At 40.3% G+C, this 16,563-nt stretch overlaps 1 protein-coding gene across 3 annotated transcripts in view; it reads left to right on the top strand.

Moving 5' to 3' along the window:
• Positions 1 to 490: 490 nt before the first annotated feature.
• lrp1ab (low density lipoprotein receptor-related protein 1Ab) overlaps positions 491 to 16,563 on the top strand; it is a 76,097-nt gene continuing 60,024 nt past the window's right edge. For all 3 annotated transcript variants that reach the window (XM_026367451.1, XM_026367452.1, XM_026367450.1), the window contains exons 1-2: positions 491 to 1,062; positions 12,239 to 12,379. In XM_026367451.1, the coding sequence (XP_026223236.1) occupies positions 990 to 1,062; positions 12,239 to 12,379 (214 nt within the window). In that variant the 5' untranslated portion in view covers positions 491 to 989. The remainder of the gene's footprint in view (positions 1,063 to 12,238; positions 12,380 to 16,563) is intronic.

Here is a 16,563-nt window from a genome sequence, read left to right as displayed (position 1 = left end):
GGAACCACAACCAGGAAAGATTCACACCAACACAAATACAGGATAACATCAATACAGAAAACTAGAGTAAAGTATATATACAGAATATGTGAAATAAATGAAAAAGGCATGCTTCTTTCTCAGCAATGTACCTTTAAATGTTTCTTTTGCAGTGTATAGGCTGGTAACCCCAACTTTATTATTTTGTATTTGTATTTTATATTTATATTTTGAAGTTGTATTTGGATGTATATTATGTCCAATTGAATTTATTTATATGATATTTATTTTGTCGCGAGAAGATGACCAGGACGCCGTAGAAATATTGAGCCAACATGGCTGACCGCGGCTGCCAGTTGCAGCGCCGCCTCTCCCTCCACACTGGATGAAAAAAGCGCAACAAAAAGGAGGTGTGTTGGAGCATGCGCAGACGCTGCTCGCCGCTTAGTTCTCCTAGTTTTTTTTTTTTTTTTCTGTGGACTCGTTACGTCACGGGCTCGTCCACAGTGTTGGAGCCTGAGAGGATCACCATCCACTCATGCAGCCACAAGCACGGGGAGACACTGGCGCTGCGAGGGGGAAGAAAAACGCTTTTACTTTTTTAATTTTGCGCTTTTTTTTTTTTAGTTGGACGCGGAATGAGCTGAACGGAGCCGGCATCTCTAGGGCTTCTCTGCGAGTGGACCATTTTGGTGGCATGGTGCGGTGAAATAAAGGAGACAGAGGATCCACCGGGGCATCATGTCTGAATGCCGATAATCAATTAGAAATATACATGACTGTGCGCCTGCGTTACCTATAGCCTCGCCGGGCTGTAGCAAGTCTCCTTTTTTTTTTTTTATTGCAGAAGCCCGCCTGAAGCTGCCACCGTGCGGGGCTGTGGGTGCAACTGAACGGACCATTGGAGGGGTTCGGATGAGGTGGTTGATTGGGTTGTTTGCTTTTAGAAATCCAGCCAACTTTTCCTCTATTCCTTTCTAACGGCGGTGCCATCGGGCATTGCTCAGGAGATGGCGATGAGATTGTTCTACTTGGGATTTATACTGTGCATGGAGATCATATCTCCTAACGGTGCAGCCGTAGGTAAGAAGCATGTTGCGTTGTCTTGCATTGTGATACTCGAGCATGAGCACTTCTTCCTTCTTTTTCTCCTCTTCTTCTGCACAAGCATCTTGTGCACAGGCCCTGCGCTCACCAGAGTTGGAGCCAACAAACGCAAATAGGTTGTCTGCACAATACAAGGCATGGTGCCACAGCAGTCCCCTCGGAGGGAGAGATCGATAACAACACGGAAAGCCGTCGAGCAGACAAAGTACAGCACGAATAAGCAGTGGGCTGCTGATTTTTGGCCTAAAATGTGCCTGCGTCTTTAGCAGTGCTCCTGTCTGAGCAGACAGAATGGGCCTGTCTGCAAGGATGGCAGACAGTGAGGGTTTTCACAGTTGGAATAAACAGCAGGTAAAAAGGCTGTGAACGACCTATTTCCACGAAAAGCGACATCATTTCGGACCGATCGCGACGAAAAAGGCTTTGCAACCTTCTCGGTTTCCTACAGAAGTGCATTGTTTCATGCATATTTTCTCTGTGTGGCTACAGCAGATGTCTACTATCCAAACCCAAACGTGTCACAAAACCACATCAGCACGCTTGATTTTCATATCAGTGAGGAGGGTGAAGGGGGGGTGGTGGTGGTGGTGGTGGGTGGGGGGGCGCCCGTCAGATCAGTTTCCATGTTTGTTTCCAGTGAGTTGGCGCAAATAAAAACAACAGTTGTGTTTTGCTTTGAAAGGTAGAACACTAATGGCGCGGCTTGTCCCGACGTGTAGCGTCAGCAGCAGCAGCAGCAGCCGCCTGTGAATCCCAGTTAGTGACAGCCCGGTACTGTCACATAGTCAAGGGAGTAGTCGTGCACTTATCCTTAAAACTCCCGAGTCCCCTGATAGAAATAAGGAGATATGAAGTGCTCCATTGCTCCTGTGACGATGCATTGCAGACCTGTTGAGCCAACAGCTGGCCTTTCTTTACCAGAGCACTTGAAGAGAAATTTGATAAGGTACAAAATCTGGAGTCTACTGTAAATCATCCATGATAGTTTGTGGGTTAGTTGTGGGTCAGTATTAGTACTGATGTTTGTCCATCTCTGACCTGGCTGCCTTATATATGGATACACATATGTGATATCAAACAGTTTTTACTCTTTTAGTGCAGGTTTCCTTTAAACACGAGTGGCAATTTCTAATCTCAATTTTTCCTCTGAAGCCAGCTACAACTGTTAATTCCTTCACAAAAGTTGCCCTCCACTCCCCCTTCTGTGCTATAAAGCATCTTATATAAAAGTTTCATTAGGTTTTGATGGATGTCAGTGAAGCCCATAGGAGTCTACAAGCTCCACCCATCTCCTCCATCAGTATATGTAACATCTGGACACAGGGAGACCATTAATCCAACTTAGATGTGACTCTATGAGGGGGAGGGACCAGCTGAAGAGCTAAGGTTGAGGGTGGGTGAAGTGGAAGGAAAAAATCAGAGTGTCAGTCTTGGATACTCTCTGAAACTGACACATAGTTACATCAGTAGGAGTCAGGGACAGACATTTGTGTGTTATGTCATCAATACCACTTGGTAGCGGCTGGTTGTTGGAGCTGTGTTGGATCAAAAGGTGGGAAAGGATTAGAGAGAAGAAGATAAAGCAGCTGAAGGATGGACAGACACCTTCGTTTGTTACTGATCTTTAGTGACTGTTCTAGTATTCTAGTATTTGTCATTAAAGGATAGTTGACAAGTTTTTATAATCAAGTTTTTCACTTCATTAGGAATTCCTGCGTTTTCTTTTTTGTTTGTTTGTTTGTTTTGTTTTTGCCTTGATTGTTGTAAACTGAATATGTTTGGATTTTGGACTTAGAGTTATTTAACCCTACCTGATGCAGCAAGGGTTGGGGTCAGTTAGGTTTAAACAATAATATTGGAAGACACTCTGTCCAAGGCATTATTAAGGGTATTGGGAAACCATAATCTTTAAGGATGAAATATTGAATGATCGTGATTGGTGATCATTTAAAATGTTTGGTAAAATCTAATTGTGGAAAGACAGTAGAACTCATGGCTATGTTTAATAGTTAAAGTAAGAGCATTTCCACACACTCAATGTGAAGGGAACTCAAGGGTTTGGGACTAAACAACAGTGTAGCCTTAAGAAAACCACTTGTCAGTGAGGCTAATCAGAAAAAAAAGGCTTCAATTTGCTAGGAAGCATAAAGATTAGACTCTGGAGCAATGGAAGAAGGTAATGTGGTCTGATGAGTCCAGATTTATCTTGTCCCAAAGTGATAGGCTCATCAGGATTCATTGGGCTTAAATTGTTAAAGAGTAGTTCAGGGAGCATGACACATCATTTTCAAACATGGATTGGCCACCACAGAGTCAGAATCTATGGGATGTGCAGGAGAAGACGTTGCGCAGCAGTCCGACTCCCCCATCAGTAATACAAGATCTTGGCGAAAAATAAATGCAACTCTGGACGGGAATAAATGTTGAGACATTGCAGAAGCTTATTGAATGATGCGATGCCACTGTGAATGCATGCCGTAATGAAAGCTACAGGCGGCCCTGCAAAATATTAGTGTTTGACTTTTTTTTTGGGGGGGGGGGGGGGGGGGGTAGGCAGTGTAGTTGGTCCTTCATTTTCAGAATTGACAGTCGGGATTATTCAATTCGATTCAATTCAAATCGTTCAATTATTCAGTTATATTACATATTATGTTCATAGCGTTGATTTGTTAGAAGTTTTCAAATTTGGTTCTGTGTTTAATGGAGACAAATGCTACTGTGTTAATTGGATTCATACCATCAACTTCTCCATGCTTGAAAATCTTATGAGCTTTTATAAGATCTCCTGCCTTTATAGGCAGAAGAATCTGCTAGTGAAAAGTGTAAATGTGGGTCAGAGGCTAAAGAGGTTGAATTCCTGAGGAGCCTACACTCTGTTTGCCTGACCTTTTTAATGGGACCTGGTGTTACCTTGTCCTTAGAACGATCACTGGAAACATCTGCTGGAAAAATTCAGCATCTTTCGTACAAATTCAACAGTTAATAGAACAATAGAAGATAGTTTATTCTCATTGCTCTTCCAAGTGGAGGTCACTGGGGAGTGGCTGTCTGTTTACTGCGCTCTTATCAGGTAACATAGATCATTCCCAGGATGATTTTCTGCTGTTCAGACTCTTCTCTTAAAGAAATATTTGATTGTAGAGCATAAAAAATTTGGGATGAAAAATAGCCAAGTGTCCAAGTTTTATACATTCTTTGGCTTGGCTGCATTAAAATTTAATGTAAAGCTTATGTACAGGTGTTTTGAATTTAGGTTTCAACTTAGTGAAAATATTTTTGAAATGATAATAGCAGACAGTGGGATTCTTGGCAGCAGGAAAGATTCCCTTTTTTATCCCCTATACTTGCTGCGTCTAGAGGGCAAAACCAGCTTGCCATACAGTTTCAGGACGTATTAAGACCCCTACATTTTTTTGATTACTTAATTGTGTTGTAAATGTAATTTTAAAATGGATTTGTCTTTTTTTATCCACTCAGTAACTCACCATGACAAAGTGAAGACGTGTTTTCAGTGTTCTCCACATACTGAAGGAATGAGACTGCACATAAGAGAGTTTGTTTGTTGATCAGGAATAGCAGGGTTGCTCTGTAATTGGTATTTTGTGTTAGCTACATCACTGTTTAGCCTGTTTAGTTCCAAAGACCCAAAAAAAGCAGCTGATCTGCTTCCTAAGTAGCATAGGATGTGGGTATGTTAATGCAACTGTGTAGGAACGCTGGTGCTAAATCAGGCTCTATTTGCATTTTTACTTTCATTTTCTGACATTAGGATGATGATGTCTTTAAGGGTTTTTCCTAACACAACACACATGCACAAATGATACATATATTTTCTTTTAAATAACTAAAGGCTGTGGATGTTACTGTGGATTGTAGCGTTTGTCTGTCACTGGACACAGCAGTGAAAATGTTGGCTTTGTGACCCCTTTGTTTACTCTGACATCATTAATGGTGAACTCCTCACCTAATGCCTCAAGCTGACCACCCAGAACATCAGTGTCTAGACATTTTTAGCTGCTACTCTTCTTGTGTTGGTCCCATTGGCTTTATCTACTCATGTCCATGTACACATTAGATTTAGCTTGCTTTGCTTTTGACTAGATTATGGATTTGATCTAGGGATCCTTGGTTGCTTTTACACCAGGTCAGAGGGGATGATGTGTTGTATGAAGATAAGCTTTCTATTTCAGGTATTAGTAAGTAGTATCAGTGCTGTTTACTTTCATCACATCCACAGCCATGGCTCTCAGTCATTGCATTGTGTTTGTATGTACAACAAACATTTGTATTTTGTGGTGGCAAAGATATGGACATAATCCATTTATTGTTTTACATCTTCTGCAGCAGTTTAGATTAAAGACCATATCATGAGAGGATTTTTCTGTTGTCAGAGATTTTTCTGTACTGTTTACCTGTTTATGCTGTGGTAGATATCTCTTTAAGATTTATGAATGGATTAGACCATTGTAAACAGTGCACTTTTTTTATGATACTATTGGATTTAGTTGGATAATGCTGGACAATACTTTGATTTTTCAGGTCCTTCACTAGATTATCCATAAATAGACAGATTTGTCTGGTAATTTTATCCATTAACAATTTATAAATTGATTTACCTAAACATTAGTTTAGGCAGAGAGTTCTGCTTGGATTACATTGTTGGGATTATATTTATGAATCCCACCCACCTCAACTCTTACTTGTCAAAATAATTCTACCTTACCCATCTGATGTGCTATGCTGCAGCTTTATTACTTCTAACCTGATCATTTGAAACCTTCTCCACATCATTGTCTAGTCTTAAAGATAATTTCACAAAAGCACTTGAAACCAACGAGTAACCACTAGCTCTTAAAAGGTGCAGCTGGTACAACATAGCGTCTCTGTGCACTATAGTATATCTAGCATGTTTTAAACTACTTAGCCAGGTTACAAAATGTAGTGCATATGCAATGTAGTGATACAAATGGAATACATCCCAAAAAGGCTTAACTGGACACTACTACTTAAAACTAATATATATATATGATCCCTAACTCTTTAACCCATATGTATGATCCCTAGCTTTCTTATTATGTTTGCATTAAGCATGCGAACATAATAAGAACTGGTTCTGCTTTTTCAGAACACATTTGCCTTACCTTGGAATTATTATTACTAGCCTTTTGGAACCGTTGTGTTTGCATTTCCCTTGCTGTGACTTTGTTATCAACTTAAAACTCTAGTACATGAAATCAACATCCAGTCGGCTGTGCTTTCTAGTTCTTAACAATGCTATCAAGATTAAAGGAGTGCTTGCCACCGAGCACGGCTCCTATGTAATAGTAAAGTACACTGAAACAAAAACTGAGTTTACAACAAAAAAGACCGCATTTAGGTAAATGAAACCAATACCTGCTGATTTTAGTTTAAAGAACACTGATGAAATATTAACACCAATTATCAATCACACTGTTAGATTTTAGGATTTCCCACTACTGATAAAGAGGTCAAGTATTTAGATGTAAAGTGGATGACAACTAATTTGTGCTTTGTTTCCAAGCAATTATTGAGCGTGCAACATCAGTCCCTCCTGCCTCTTTCTAAAGGTAATCTAATGAGATATTATAAAGATACATTTGCATTAAATCACAGAAACATGTCATCCTACAAATGTAGCGTCTCTTCTAGTTTGGTAACTGACTGTATTCATATCAAATTACTGCAGAATTGCATGTTTTTCCCTGATAGCTTCAGCAGATAGTTGCAAGCTAGGATTAACAGGCATTTCATTTGCAGTGAATGCATCAATTTACAGTATGTGGTCCAGCCTTTGTGGCTCTAAATGTTGGTTAACTTTTAGTCTATGGGTCCACAGAGCTCTGTGTCTATGGGTCCACAGAGTCTCTGTGCAGAGACTGCACGGCAGATGTAGAAGAACTCTTTATTTGGCACCACCATGAGTCTATTTACATTTTTCTTAACATCCATCAGTCATTCAAGATGTCATCCACAGCATTGCATTTTACTGCTCTGGCCTGTGACGTCTTGCCGGGCCTTATCAGTTTACCTCCGAGGTCAAAGCTGCACCCTTTTGTTGTGAGATGACACAAAAACAAGGATTTCATGCACATGAGTAGGTACTAACTCAAACTTGGTCTGTTTATGCCGGTTCAACCTCTTTGAAAGTGGCTTTTGTGGATTAGTACTTGAATAGCCTATGGACATTGTATGTGCACTGTGAGCTGGTTAAAGTGCTTCAGTGCATTTGCTGTGGCTTAACTTGACACAAAGCTAAGTGGTTGTTTCCACTGGATGGGCACTGCACAGTGTGACCATAGAAGAGGTTGCCTCACTGGCTACAGCGGTGGCCAGCGCAGAGATAGGCACTTCTGCCCATACACATTGGAGTGTTATACTTTTGCTAATCTCACATACCATACTGTTTATGCCATTTTTACATCTAAAATGGTTGGCAAAAGAGTCAGTCTACCATGTGAGTAATTAATACAGCACAAAAACCCACCAAAATAAGGAATAAAGACTCCCTCCTGCCCTCACTCTCTTCCCTGTGGTCCTTGTTTGGCTTTAATTGTTACTCATAATGCATGGATTCTTGCTTTGAAACCATGCTAAACTGAGCACAGAGAAATCACTTCAAACTTGACCTCAGGGGTCTAATTACATGCTGTAGTCTGCTTTTTGTCACACCGCAAAACACACTGAAAGACCTGAGTTTCACAATGGAGAACCAGGAAGGGAGAGGTTGTGGGTGATGAGAAACAGTCCCAGTTTTATTTCCACTTTCTCCTGTTGCTGCCATTGTACTGAGCAAGACCATCACCACCCAGAGTCCCATTTATTTATTCATTCGTTCAAGTAATTTCACATTCCTGTTTGTACTGTTATCTATTAAATGAATTTGATCGAATTCATGCTCTGTCGCTCAGGCTGGAAACGATCCACAAGGGTAGTGGGTTGGCTAAACGCTACGATGTGCTTAGTATTTGAGGCATGCTTGAGAAACAAAAAAACACATTAAATACATTAGTTTTTGTTGATGGACATTACAGCTGAGTCTGATATTTTCTTGTATTTAGATCAAGGTCATTGTCATTAGAGTGTGTGGTGTTTAAAGTCAACTTTAAATATGTGTTGAGGGCAAATAGAACTGCAGCATGATGTCAGTCCCGTCTTAAACGTTTCATATGCTCTCACCAGTAGTTTTGCACCAAAGTGAAATAAGTACACATACTTTAACCAATGCTGTTCGGTTTCTTTAAAATCTAGCAGCTCGTCTGTAACGCATTGTCTTTTCCAGGCAAAGCATATGAAATCAATTAGAAGGTGCTGGAATGTGCTGCATGGATCTGAAGTTGATTTGTCGAGAAGGGATGGCCATAGTGAGGGAGACAGATCGGCAGGAAAGTGGGTCAGTGTTGTCCCAGCTGGTGATGGTGTATGCAGGCCTCCATCACTTGGCTGCTGAACTGGTGCCCCACCAGCATTTACTCCAGTTCTATCCCACAAAATTTCTTGATTGTTGTTTTGTTAAGTTTTTGGATTACATACAAGTAAAAAAAAAGTACTTTCAAAATGGCTTGAAAAGACATTCACTTGTGTTTGATGCTTTTTGCCATACACAGTCCTCAGGGGGAATTCAGTGAACACTGTTTAGATGGTACAGCGCTCCAGTGGCCCTGCATAAGGAAGTACAGTGTGTGCTTCATACAGCTGGCAGTATGCTCGAAGTCAAACTTGTGGAGCCTAGGCATCCACATGGCAGGAAGTTACTCAGTGATTTATAGCAGTGTGTACGTCAACTCAAGATTAAATAATTTGTTTTATTGAATCTTTTAGTGACCATTGTCAAACCTGTAGAGTTTGGCTTCTTTTACACAGTCATTCTTAGTCATAAACTACACCAAACTCCTCCTATAGCTCCGGTCAGTTTTAGTACTGAGTAAAGGAAAACCCCTGGTGGAACTTTTTTGCTCAGTAAACAGGCAGTGACTTCATCGTCATTTTTGTTTTGACAAGATCATGACTAAAGGAAGTAAAGTTTAAAACTGTCTTGGTATCTCAGTTTAGTGCCATTGAATTTCCCTGTAAGAGCTTAAAACCCTTTGAAACAGCTAATTAGATGTTTATTTGAGTAAAAACTCTTATCCCATGTCTACTGCACAAGTACGCAAGACACTTTCAGCAACTCACATAAGAAGATTTCAAAACATAAAACATGTGAAACATATCCTATCTACATCCTAGGAGCAAAGGCATTTTAGTTTTTGTGAAAGATCCTCTTGAATTAGTATTTCTGCTTAAATAAGTGCCCATAGCATGGTGTGTTTTTTTTTCTTCCTCAGGTTATCATAATGCAAAGAGAAGAGTTTTCATGTTTAAGAAGTCATAATCAAACCAACAGAGGTGAAGTTTTAATTTTCTGAAAATGTAATAATCCCTCTTTTTTATGGTTAAATGTTTTAATGCGGTGGGATTTCCTACCATGCAGTCACAGCAGTATGCTCAAGTTGCCATTCAGCTGTGGCAGGAAATACTCTAGTTGGAATGTCATTATCAGGTGGGAACTCTGTTGGAGGTGAGCACAGTGGGCTTATAGGAGTTCCTGTACCTTTATTCACTGGGATTGGTGTTTACTGTTTGCCAATCTCAGGACACTGAATAAAGGCTTTGTTTATTCTCCTTTTGGAAGGTAAAACAGACTCGAATGGTTTAACATCCTGGTCTGATTTGGACCCTCCAAAAAGCGTCAGCACTTTTGGCACTAACTTTGCAGGCTGAATTAACAATTCACATCTCTGTTTGAGATATTTCAGTGGGCTTTGAAAAAGGACTGCAGAGGGGGAAGGCTGCCAGTCTTCCCCCCAGTCTGTAACCCCTCCTCAGCCACAACCTCCAATTAAGCTCAGAGGTTCTCCCCTCTGCGGTCATTCCATGCTGGTGTGTAAGATGATGATAAAATTAGAAGCCACAATGTTTTATTTCCAGTTTTATGACCACTCATAGGGAACAAGTGGGGCAGTCCAGCTGCTTCACACGGGGACTAAAGAGACAGAGGGAATGCCTTCACGTAGTGAAGGTTTCAGTGCTTTAACTAAGGGCCAGTCAATGCAGTCTTTGTTTGGATGTTGCTTGTTTAGACAGATTCAATGACAGTATATAAGCACAGTCAGATTTAGTGTATTTATCACCATACCAAATACAGCAGGGCATGGTCAACTGAAAGGAGGCAAAACTAACAAGTTGGCCTCAGGCCACAGCCAGCCTCCAGATCATAACTTCACCTAGAGGTTGGGTGTGTGCATCTTGTCTAAACTGACTCGGTCTCTGCTCTTTATCCAGCTTTCCAGCTCTCTTTCTTGCTCTCATCTCAAATTTTACATCCTGTCAAACACTGTATGGTTGATGATACTTTTAATATGGCATCTCGCGATTGAGTTTAAATCTCGTTCCTTAACATCACTTCCTGCTGTTGTGGCAAAAGAATAGAAGGCCTGCAGCTCGGAATTTAAAATCCAGCACTGTGCCTTTTTTTCTTAATCTCCTCAGATATCAAGGTGTTGTTCATATGCAAGGAAAGCTGTGATCCGATCCCAGCACCCCTTTAGCTTCTAATTGTATTCACAAAAACATGACACTCAGACATCTTAGTGTTTGGCTTACACATACACTTCACTGCCACATAAAAAAAGACCTGGGTCCAAACCCTTTAGTCTCACAGTCAAAAGGAACGTGATTGCAATGATACACTAGCCTCATGCTCTCTTGTGATTTCAGTCACATCCCAGCCCCCTTGCGGTGCGCTCCCCCTCCCCCATCCCAAACACCCCTCTGCCTGCCAAGTACGAAGGGAGGCAAGTCATCCAGGGCGAGAGAGGGCTCAGTGCCTGCAGAGAATCGCAATGAGACCTTTGGTGTTGTCCTTCCCACAGCATTGCTGTACAATAACAACAACCTCCTGGCTGTAATGGCTCTTGTGTTGTTCTTTTTTTCATTGTGTGTACCATTTTTGACTACTACACTTGAAAGGAAGCATTTCCTTCTATATTTGGCAACATATTTCGATTCTTCCTTAAAAGCAATTAATTTTGATTTGACTATTTCAGTGAAGGATTTGATCAATAATAGACTTGGAAATGTGCTCATATGAATAATTGCATGCTGTATTTAAATTATTTTAGCATTTCACATAATTTAAAGGGTCAGCCATATTATAAAAAGTGGTTGTATTTACTACTAATAATGTGTTTCATTTAGTTCTTAAAATATATTATATTTTCTGACAGTGTAATTCAGTCGTATTCAATTCACCTCTGTTGTTTTATGGTTGATGGGATAATAAAACCAAAACTAGCTTTGGGGCTAAATTAGAGGAAAAGATATGTGAGAAAATTTTGTAGATTGGATGAACCAATTCTTTTGAGATACATTTTTAGACAATAACTAATTCAGTGTTGACAGACTGCATGTAGGTAGGATTTAACCATGTCCTCTCTGAGCGTGGCTGAGTTAAAGCATGTCAGCAGTGTCAGGCTGCCGGTGGGTCATGAGCATTTCAGTGGTGCCTCTAGACTGTGGTACACCTCAACAATCTGTGCTGACTTACTGCCCAGAACTACCGCACTCTGCAGTTTCCCATGGGTTAGACTGTGATTGAATGCTGGGTTAGTTCTGTGCTGTGACACATGAAAGAGCCTCTGTGGCGAGAGTTGAAAAGCACCTTAAGAGTCATAAAAAAAAAAAAAAAAGCAGAAAGAAATGAGATGTCCGTAAGAAGAGAGGAAACAACAAACAAACCCAGAACTAAAAGGCACCACTGTTGGTTGTAAACTTGCAGAGGAGTTTTTCTTTCTGAAAGAGAGTGTGCCTATGGGTCTTTGTGACAAAAACATCATTGTAAACTTGCGTTGACCCTTGCGTGCTGCTTTGCCGTGCTGTAAGATGAATATGTAGCTGGAAAATTCCTATGTAGATTTTGTGTAGCAAAGAATGGTTGCTTAAGCACATGTAAAAATATATTCACATTCCTCTTGGTTGGAGAGTTAAATTTGAATTCTAAATGTGTTTGTAACTTAAAATCTTCTCCAGCAATAGTTGCTTTTTGGGATGACACAATTTTTCCTTGCTTTTTTTTTTTCTTCTTCTTCTTTAGCGCCGAAAGCTGATGACCATCCCAAGACTTGCAGCTCTAAGCAGTTTGTATGTAAGGACCAGGTGACCTGTATCTCCAAAGGCTGGCGCTGTGATGGGGAGAAGGACTGTCCAGATGGCTCAGACGAATCACCAGATATCTGTAAGTATGCCGGGTGCTGTTCTCAGCCCTCATATTTTCTCCAAGCTGCTGGTTCGGGATGATTCAGATCTTTTAGTAGTTTGACTTAGCTTTGTTTTGAGATTGCTACTTTGCATTTCAAGCTTTTTAAACATTGTGTGTTGTTACACATTGCCATTGCACATGGTTTTATATCACTACCTCTAAATGGCAAAAAAAGACAACAGCACAACATTCAGACAGTTTAATTTGGGTCTGAACAAGATGGTAGGTTATGCCCTTTTCTACGAAGGACACGGGCTCGCAGTGTATGCTCTTGCTGCTCTGTTGAATTATAGCTTTAATTACACAGCCTTGTTTAGTCTGAATGTTCAGGGATGTGTCTCCTCTTGTCTGGACTCTTGTGGGATCTATGTAGTCCCTAAGAATGTTGTCTCAGCCACTCACGTGTCAGCCTCCCCATCTTGCCATTCCACCCATAAACTCTCCCTGGTAAAAGCCTTCCCTCTGTTTATATGCAGGCACTAATGGTGATTTTACTGTCTACATCTGCCACGCCTTACATCTGTCATGCCACAAGCATTCTCACAATAGTCTGGCGCGCAGACAAGCAGCTGACACCCAGCATTAAGGGACGTGTTACTGTTGGTGAAAACACAATTAAATATTCACACTTAGGATTAGACATTAAAAATGTGTAAAATAGCTCAGGGTAAGCTGTTGTATTGTAGAGATGTGGTCATTGGCACATCAAATATTAATTACAGGTCCTCAAATTGAGAAATGCACACTTTGTTGCATTCCCCTCTCATAGTTGGATCAGGTAACATCTTCCATGCTGTGCAAGTAAATAAGTAAGTCCAATTTTTTTTTAATGATTTGGCTTCAGTGTGAACTGCCAGATTTTCTTTAAACTATAACTATAATACAAAGGCAGAGCTGAACTCCCCTGCGTTTTTTGCAGCCCAGTGTGCCAAAAATCACATTTCTATACAACTAAACTGCTATACTAAATTTATATTTAGGAGAGTAATTGTAAGCTTATTAGTTTTTTTTTGTAAACTTAATGACAATATGTTTACAATTAATGTAAATGACAGGTCACAAATATGTTGACATGTAACATAAATGTCTGATGTTATTTGTGACTCTAATTTGCTCATAATGGAATTGGGTTGAAAATCTAACAGTCACTTCAAATACAACTCCTGCATTAGATTAAAAAAAAAATCCTTCTCTAACCCTGACCAAAGTAATTTTCTTGCCTAAACCTAATTCTGTCGCTTATCGGACTCTCGCAGTATATACACGCCATCCACTTGCTTTTTGTTGATAAATGTATCAGTTCATTCATTCAAAAACACAGACACACATTGTATGGTGAGAATTCACTGCTTACAGTTTAACTCGCTATTTATCATCTGTAGAGTGAATTAAGCTCAGATAAGTTGTGTTTGCCTGTTAAAAAAAAAAAAGAACAATTGTAGTTTCGGAAATAACAGAATCACAGAACAGAAATCTTGTGTGATGTAATTCGCTCAAGCTGTGGTCATTTCATTTCTGCTCCTTTCTTCTAAGCAGTTGAACTGAATGAGGTTTCTGTAGCTTTTATGTAATTTGGTAACTGACAATGAGGTGATTCATCTTTTGCGTGGAGAGTTGGTAAATAATGTTTTCAACAAAACATCAAGATATGTTCTGCTTAATTACACCCCTCCCATGGGCTCCATTCTGCCTGTTGCTGTACCTTCAGTCAAGGCGCTTCTCCATTCTTGTGAGATTCTGAGGCAGCCATAATAAATATCTGTTACTGTAATGAATACACTTTTTACTGTGCACCACTCTGTGTTTGCAGTCTAACAAGCACAGTCAAAGGCAAGGCGCCTTTTAAGTATCACAATGAAAGGCAGCCAGACTGATTTTATCCACGGTCCTTTAGTTGATCCATCTCTTAAAATGTGAGTGGTGTTTGGAATAGAGGGCTACAGATAAAGCTAGAGAGTGAGTGAGGCTGAGCCAGCATTGATATAGACAGAAGAATTTGGAGGAGTCTGATTCTGAAGGTTATTTAAAATCCTGCGCTGACTCACAGGAATGGAAAAATCTTTTTTATCCTGGCTTTTCCATTCTTGGGCTAAAACAGATTAGAGGTCATCCGCCTGGTTACTCCCCTACTGGAAAGAGGCAATCTGACCAGCAAGCTGTAAACAACTGGGCTGTTATGACAATTGTAGATATAAAGACAGGCCAAATATTGATCCATCTCCAATCTGGTGTCATGTGGTCATCCACATGCTCTCTTACCAGCTGTACACTTGTACAAAAGCACTTTCTCTTTCAAACTTGACTTATGAAAGTCAAAAAGTTCCCTGTTCTCTAAACTTTGGTTCCAATATACTACCAGATCACAGTAGTATTGTATATTAATGGTAAAGGGAGAAGTGGGGTATACTATAATTACAACATCATCTCCAGTTCAAGTTAATTACTAATTACAGGCTTGGATTACAAGGAGTACTTGTGGAGATTTTACAAGACAAAACATTTTCCTTTTCTTTTCAATCTGTCTTTTTCCTTCTTGTGGCTGCTTGACTGGTATCGCATCTAACCATTCTGTAAACGTGAGTGTGACTTGCAGGCACTGGAGCAGCCAATGTGGTGCTTTGTAGATTTGGATATCATTTATAAAGGGCACTTGTGAAAAGTAAAAATAAGAATCATCATGCATTTTTCTTATCATCCTCATGCTCAAGTGTTTGGATGAAAGCCACACAGCAGCTAAAGCTAATTTGGCTGAAGCACCAGTTTTGTTTCTGTTAAATGCCACCTGCGATGATCATGAATTTACTTGCTGTCTGAGTGGTGGGTGTTGTAAACATGTGCTTTTGTCTGGTGAAGATCTTTGATCTAAACCTCTAGTACCCAGGAAGAAAGTGTACTCTTCAGTATAATACTGTCTGGAGGTCTAATTGCCTGTCATTTCCAAGCCATTCATCTGGGCTGTAATTATGTTGAGGAGATAAAGACAGACTTCTGCCATAGTAGTGGGGTTGTAGCATTGCATCATATGGGGCGTTGACATGGTTTGGTTGAGGTGGCAGGAGATGCCACGGGGTCAGTGTTGCATGTTATAATGCTTAGCCTGGTGGTGCTGAAGCATTGTAGTGCAGTGCTGCATGTATAGATATGTGTTTTTGCACACAAATCTACATGAGTTAAAATCATAAATTAAATTGCTGAACGACTGGGCAGGTTGCCAACTGTAGGGTTGTTATAGCCCTCAGAGCCCTAGTGTGTACTGCTCTCTCATAGCCCCTAGTGCACACTGAGATAGCCATCAGCAGGCGGTCTGTACAGGCCCCTCTCTGCAGGTGTGACCCTGTCATCCTCTCCTAGGGACTGCACTGGGTCAACCTCACTGGATGGCTTCAATTGGTTTCAGGCCATTTCACATCAATTACATACAGACTTAGAGCTCAGGAAGTAGTTGACATGTGCCCTCCGGGCACAGGGGCTTATTTTCTGTGTGTCTCAACAGTATGTAAGACTGGTACTTTTTAATGCTAAGTAGTTGTGGTATGTGGTCAAAGCATTATCTGTATCAGTGGTGAGGGAGAGAGTGTTTGGCTTGTTCATGATGTCCGTGCATGGCTTGTCCTGCGGAAATTAAGCACTGTACAGAAGAATGCATATTATTAATGACAATGGATTAAGGCTTTATGGTTGTCTGTGTGTTTTTTTTTTTTTTTTTTTTTTTTTTTGTGCTGTTTGTTTACCTTCCAGCTGGGTTCATCCTTGTGTTCACAAGCCCCACTGTAAGTTTTAGTCTATAACAGGCCAGTACCAAAAGCAAAAGTAAATCCACTGAGACGTAATGTACTCTAATGTTCTTTGTCGTTCAGCACTGTTCCTGCTGTTTTACACCAGTGCAAGAAGCTGAGGTGACACTTTTTTTTTTAATTTTGATTTCTTGTCTGCTCTTCATTTGTCAGTTTTTGGTTATGGACAGAGTTGTAATGAGGTCCGACCTTTTATAACAATAACTGACTAAAAGATTCAGTGTCTATTTATCGAGTGGAAGATTCTGTCTCACACTATTAAAATGAGGGTTTCTGACTTTTTATAAACTATGCCCTTTTTAAACCATTTTCCAACCAACCAGATTTTTTTTTTTTTTTCATGATTCTGCTGTAAATTAAAAGTGC

This window comes from Anabas testudineus, chromosome 7 (assembly GCF_900324465.2).
Source record: "Anabas testudineus chromosome 7, fAnaTes1.2, whole genome shotgun sequence".
Lineage (NCBI taxonomy): Eukaryota > Metazoa > Chordata > Actinopteri > Anabantiformes > Anabantidae > Anabas > Anabas testudineus.
This window is presented reverse-complemented; position numbering and strand designations above follow the sequence as displayed.